Source organism: Habropoda laboriosa, unplaced genomic scaffold, assembly GCF_001263275.1.
Source record: "Habropoda laboriosa isolate 0110345459 unplaced genomic scaffold, ASM126327v1 scaffold225, whole genome shotgun sequence".
In the NCBI taxonomy this organism is placed as follows: domain Eukaryota; kingdom Metazoa; phylum Arthropoda; class Insecta; order Hymenoptera; family Apidae; genus Habropoda; species Habropoda laboriosa.
Genome location: NW_017100368.1, coordinates 278,187 through 285,220, shown reverse-complemented (window position 1 = coordinate 285,220; position 7,034 = coordinate 278,187). Strand labels below are relative to the sequence as shown.

The 7,034-nt window shown below is 39.8% G+C and overlaps 1 protein-coding gene across 1 annotated transcript in view; it reads left to right on the top strand.

Moving 5' to 3' along the window:
• The window catches only part of LOC108574747 (alpha-tocopherol transfer protein-like), a 9,470-nt gene extending 3,629 nt beyond the window's left edge, over positions 1-5,841 (top strand). Inside the window, exons 4-5 of the mRNA XM_017937382.1 lie at positions 2,340-2,654; positions 5,326-5,841. Of these exons, the coding sequence (XP_017792871.1) occupies positions 2,340-2,654; positions 5,326-5,682 (672 nt within the window). The 3' untranslated portion in view covers positions 5,683-5,841. The remainder of the gene's footprint in view (positions 1-2,339; positions 2,655-5,325) is intronic.
• The last annotated feature ends 1,193 nt before the right edge of the window (positions 5,842-7,034 follow it).

Sequence of the window (7,034 nt, the reverse complement as noted above, 5' to 3'; positions counted from 1 at the left end):
TTAATGGTCAATTTTTTCGAAAATGAAAACGTAAGGCACTAAAATTTAAAAATGTTCAAAAAGTGGAGTGAACCACCTTGGCCTGTGAACGGCTTATATGCAAATTCAAACGTTAAAATTTAATTCAAGGAAAGTTCCTTATTAATACACAAGAAACAGAAGGGAATGCACGAGGAGTAAAATTTAATTTTTGACAATTAAAATAATAGTCGACGATTTTTTGTAAATACGATTTATTGAATGTGCATCGAAAAATATTATTTTAAAAAAGTAGTCGAGTTACTAGATTCGTTTAAACATTCCTACGCATTCTGGAAGAATGTTGTTAAAACTCAGACGGTTCCTCGGTATGCACAAAAATTCATGTATTATCCAGCGTTAATTTATCAGCCGTGGACCGGGAAAAGAATCAGCGGAGATAATTTGCAGGCTGGCGGGAGTGTGATTTGCAAAACGGGTCCGACTGCAACAGTTGCATAATCATGCCGAGGAGAAGTTAACTGTTGGCTAGACCATTCGGTTAGCGTGGTCGAAAATGTCTCGAGAGAATCGAGGTTACAAACAGCCAGTTTTTCCTCTCAATACCTTACCAAAAGAGATACAGAACCTGTGTATTTACCTGCGTTCGAACATAGTAGTCTTTTAGCGTTTCTTACAAGTGGGAGAATAATATTTTTTGAATTTCATCTAAAAATTTTGACATTTAAATATTTTTGAACATCGCTAAAACTGTATCTGAATATTACACGCGTTGATTCCACTGCTACACTCTCACAAAACGCCCACTTACAATACCGCTTCGATAAATAAAACGACAGACTGATAAGCTGAACCGTGTACTTTGCCTCTAACAATACGCAAATCTCTCAATCTACTCAACGTATGTCCAAGATTTAACGTCTTTCCCAAATTGATCTCGATGTCGTCGTAGAAACACCCGAAAGAATTATTCCACGCGTCAAAAGGCAACCTGCCGCAACTCACGAGCTCCTCTAAGCGACGACAGAAGCAATTATCAAACAAAGAGACGAAACGAGCCGGGCGTGAACCGATTAATCGCGCGACGACATCCAATCAAAGTCCACTCAGTCGCGGAAGGCAGCACGAGAATCGAATCAGCTCGTGGAAAGCTCGAATCTCCAGTGGACCCTCTAATTGCTCGACACGGCCAATTATTCGATTACTCTCCTTTTCTATCCTTGTCGTCGTTAGAGACTACAGTGGAAAATAGCGAAAAAAGTTTTTCCTAACATGGAGATGGCAAGAACCTCGAAACCACTGCATTCGATTTCTTAGATCGACGATAAAGGAACGCTAAAAGAGTTTGGGTTCATCGACATTCGTTTTCGAGAAATTAGTTACAAATCTCGAGTATTGAGAAACTCCAAATATTCGGTGTATTCCAACAGTCGAATATTCAAATGATTCATTCGAAGCATCTGAATTATCCGAATTATTCGATTTATCTGAATAAAGAATTCGTATTCAAAATTATCCGAGTTACCTGAATTATTCGAATTTCATCGGAATTACTCAAAATGTCCGAAGTATTCGAAGTATCTAAATAAAGTATTCGTATTCGAAATTACCGGAATAGTTCCGCTGTTCGAAGTTTTACAGCCTTAATCGAATGCACGACAGACCAATTCGTTTGAGATTTCGGAGTTCTCGCCGTCTCCCTGCGAAACGGAACAAACGGTGCCAGTTTCGAGGTTTCAGAAGACGAATTTCGCGTCGCGGTTCGTCGGTGTTTTGCGCGACACTCCACTGTGGATCATTAGCAGAGTTGATTGCGTTTCCGGGTTGCTTTAATATTTACCAGCGGCCGCGGCGCTTTTTCCCGGCAGAGCGTCCTCTCGCTTCGTTAGAGCTACCCGCGAAACGCTTGAATAATTGCTCAACCCTCCTCGCTTCTATCCAAGAATTGAAAGGGGGAGAACGCCTCTGCGTTTTGCCTCCCTCAAGCGTGCCTTTGAATTTCCATCAATTATTCGTCGGCACCGGTGTTTGTTCTGTTTCTACATATGAGAAACGACGATTCGTTCCGAGGGTTCGCCGGATTTTGTGGAATCTGCTTTCCGGAAATGCAGAGACGGTTGAAAATGAAATAGGGCTGGATTGAGCGATACACGTTACCGCGTCAAAAGTTCGGCGTGCACGTTACACTTTGAAAATCAATCGAATTTTCCTCGAGTAGATGAACGTTTCATCGAAAATACATATCATTCTGCTGTCAGATGTAACGTCAGAGATTCTTGAAATTCCGAAATCGCGAAAGATTTTCTCCGAATTAACGAGACCAAAAATCAGCTCCTTCTTCTCAAGGGATCTTTCGATAGATCGTCAATTACTACAACTTCAAAGAGGAACACCCAGAGATCCACCAGGATGTCAATCCAGTGGAGATGAAGCACATTGGCGAGGATGACGTGATGACAGTGCCAGCGTACAGAACCCAGTGCGGCAGGAGGATGATGATCTATCGATTAGGCAACTGGGATCCTAGAAAGTACTCTGTGGAGGAGATCTTCAAGGCTACTGTGATCATCTTGGAGCTTGGAGTTTTGGAGCCCAGGGCTCAGATCCTCGGTGGCGTTGCCATTTTCGACTTAGAGGGAATCACTATGGGACACGCGTGGACCATCACTCCTCAGGTACCATTTTCCTTTCAGATATTTTCGAAAATCATAAAAGATACAACAGATATGAAATAATTTTTTTTTTAATATCTTTCGTATCTTCACGTAATTTTAATCATTGTTTGCTAAATGAAGAGTAGGTAAGTGAAAAAAAAAAGAGAGAAATTCAAGGTGAATTTTTTAACAAGAATACGAGTGAAATAATTTATGGAGGATCGAACGGAAGGTGCATCAGACTAAGAAAGAGGGCGCAATTAAGGAAGGGAGACTAATTTATCTCGGCTAGATATCTCAGACGCCGGTATCGATCTACTCTCAGCATTCTTGAAACTTAAGCCATCTATAACGCCCTTGGAACTAATAGTCCCTCGTTTTATCTGGCGACCCGCTGTTACGTTTATTCATCCCGGCCGAATATCCGCTGGCTGCGTGAAGCCGGAACGCTAATGGTGTCCTTGAAACTTCAACAATCCGTAAAGTTCTCGACACCGATTTTCTTACGCGCGCTCCTCCAAGTCATCCTCGTTGTTCCCTGATTCTTCGTTGGATCGTTAGTTCGACGATGGGGAGAGATAACGATGTTCGACAGCGTGGAAGATCGCGGAAAACTTTCCTGCAGGCGATCTTGGAGGAACCTTGCAGTGGTTTTTTCGTTTCTCACATTTCTGTCATTCGAAAATGGTTGTAGAATTATTATTATTAGGATTTGAGATTCTCAAGGTCTTAGAATTTGTCACTTTGCAATTCAAAGTACTGGGGATCATTATTATTAGGGCTCCAAGGTCATTCAAGGTATAGAAATTGTTATTATTAGGATCCATGGTTGTAGCAATTATTATTATTGACTTCAAAAGTTAGCAAGTTGATAGAAATTGTTATTGTTAAAGTACCAAGGTCACCACGATCCTATAAATTGCTTTTATTAAGGTACCAATGTCACCAAGATCCTAGGAATCCTTCTTTTTACCATTTAAGAGTAGCAAGGTCTGATAAACGACTATAATTAGGATGCAAGGTCACCAAGATTCTAAAAAATGTCATTATTAAGGTACCAAGGTCACCACGATCCTAGAAATTGCTATTATTAAAGTACCAATGTCACCAAGATCCTAGGAATCCTTCTTTTTACCATTTGAGAGTAGCAAGGTCTGATAAACGACTATTATTAGGATGCAAGGTCACCAAGATTCTAAAAAATGTCACTATTAAGGTACCAAGGTCACCACGATCCTAGAAATTGCGTTTATTAAGATACCAATGTCACCAAGATCCTAGGAATCCTTCTTTTGACCATTTAAGAGTACCAAGGTCTGATAAACGACTATAATTAGGATGCAAGGTCACCAAGATTCTAAAAAATGTCATTATTAAGGTACCAAGGTCACCACGATCCTAGAAATTGCTTTTATTAAGGTACCAATGTCACCAAGATCCTAGGAATCCTTCTTTTGACCATTTAAGAGTAGCAAGGTCTGATAAACGACTATAATTAGGATGCAAGGTCACCAAGATTCTAAAAAATGACATTATTAAGGTACCAAGGTCACCACGATCCTAGAAATTGCTATTATTAAGGTACCAATGTCACCAAGATCCTAGGAATCCTTCTTTTGACCATTTAAGAGTAGCAAGGTCTGATAAACGACTATTATTAGGATGCAAGGTCACCAAGATTCTAAAAAATGTCATTATTAAGGTACCAAGGTCACCACGATCCTAGAAATTGCTTTTATTAAGGTACCAATGTCACCAAGATCCTAGGAATCCTTCTTTTTACCGTTTGAGAGTAGCAAGGTCTGATAAACGACTATTATTAGAATGCAAGATCACCAAGATTCTAAAAAATGTCATTATTAAGGTACCAAGGTCACCACGATCCTAGAAATTGCTATTATTAAAGTACCAATGTCACCAAGATCCTAGGAATCCTTCTTTTGACCATTTAAGAGTAGCAAGGTCTGATAAACGACTATAATTAGGATGCAAGGTCACCAAGATTCTAAAAAATGTCATTATTAAGGTACCAAGGTCACCACGATCCTAGAAATTGTTATTATTAAGGTACCAATGTTACCAAGATCTTAGGAATCCTTACCGATACCATCTCAGGCTATCATTAAGATCGAAATCCACCAAGACTCTGGAAATCAATGAAATTAGTATCCAAGTTTACTTCAGGAATGTCCCAGATTCAAACTCATGAAAAAAGTCCAAAATCTCGACTCATTTAATTACTCAAGCAATCTTTCCTTCATCACTCTACCATGAAAACATCCTGAGCTTACCCAATCTTATTTAATTTTCAACTCTCTTCCCACTTTTCAATTTGTCCCCTATAAAACACTCTCAACATCCACACACATACAGAAGCTCCAGTGAATGAAGAAAATGAAGCTCCGCGAGCGCAACCCGCAATTAACCCCTCCTTCCCCTTCTCACGACGGTTGCGCGGCAGAACCTAGCTGAAAGCTGTCATTAAACTAAGATCACTCTAGCTTGATTTAAATCTACCCCCGTCGTTAATTAGTCCGGTTCCAGGGTAAACTTAATTAAGTCGACAGTATCTTCAGCCGCTTATTAAACCGCGGAATTCGAACCTTCATTACTTCAGTTCGACTACCTAATAACCTAATAACCAGAGAAGCTAAAACTATCTGTTAACCCTTTTATTCTCGCGTTCTCATAGGTGGCAAGCATGGTGATGGCTCTCATGGTGTCGGCGTTTCCCATGAAGACTCACGCTATACACATTTTACATCAATCTTGGGTGTTCGACGTGATATTCTCGGTGTTCAAGCCGCTGTTGGACGTCAGAATGCAGAATAAAATATTCTTCCACGGTAGCAACATGGAAAGCCTCCACAAGCACATCTCGCCGTCCCATTTGCCGAAGAAATATGGCGGCACCAGGGAGGAATTGGCTTACTACAAGTGGATCGACAGTCTCAGCAAAGTGCCGCAAATCGTGAAGGAGATGAATATGGTTGGCTACATAGTCCCAGAGGAGATACAGAAGCTGGTGCAGGAAGCGGCGGAAGACTGATGTCTTTCGGCGAACTACACAGGTTGAGTCTGCGGACTCTTACCTCTCTTTCACTTACGAATACTAATTTTGCATACTTGATTATTAATTACACACGCATATACATATATATTACTCGTTTCATGGTGCAAATTATATACAGGCACGTCGATTTTTCACACCAACTTTTCTTTCTTTTTCCTTTTTTTCTACGTTTCGACATATTTGTCATAATTAAACGTAACATAGGTGTATTGTATATTTTCTAATCGATTTCCGATGTTACCTGTTTGTAGGATAAAAAGAGTATCGATTAAAACACTTTGGAAGAAATGATTTTATTTGATTCTTCTCTCCGTTTTCCGTGTTCGATGGTAAAAAAAATTGGGAATAAATGGATTCGAAGGGAATTAACGACTAGATGGAAAATCGACGCCGTTCCATTTCCTGGAAAATTGAGGGGTTCTCGCGCGGCGAGAAATCGAAGGGTTCATTTTCCAGGCTGAACGGAACGGAATAAGGGCTATCAATCTTCCCCACTGGGGGCACGTGTATCGCTACGTCACTGAGCCGACGTTCTATTAATAAATAATTTCAAGGAATAATTGACTCGAGGAAAAATCAGTCGAACTATGCGTTTAACGTCTGGTAGATCGATGTTTCAACCGAATATAAGACAGTCTCGTTGCGAGTCGTACTTATTACAGAGCAGCAGGGTATATATTTTCCTAGAATGCTTGGGTAAATAATACGTGAGGAGAATTCAGGTTAACACGAGGAATATCTTTGACGTGTCATAAATCGATTATCTGAAATAAGGTAACATTTTTTATATGAAAAATTGCGACAATTTTTTCCATTCTACTTTGACGGATATTTTGTTCACTTCGATTTCGTGCACCACTTCCAAAGTTGAATTCCTCAAAATAGATAGCAACCCTAATTTCTCGAGTAGAAAGTTCATGAACCCCTTCAACACTCGGTTCACAAGTTGCTCGAAATTGAAGGATCGTGATCATCCTAGTGAAACATAGTGATAAGTCTCGAATTTCTTTGGAACAATTGAATTGACCAGAAGAAGGAGGAAAAGAAAAATTTTCAAATATTTTTACTAAATAAGCAGCTATCACAGTTTAGATTTATCAAAATATAGAACAGTTTCACCCAGCTTCAACTATTTCAATCTACCATTTCCAAAAACCAATTTTCTAAAATACTCCCAAAATTACCTCCAAATGTTCACGAACCCTTTCAACACCATATTAATCGACAAACCTGAAACCTCCTCAAATTATACCGGAACTCAAGAATCCTCGAAACTAACCATCCTCCAAATCACAACCCCAGTTACCTCGCGCTTCCATTGAACACCA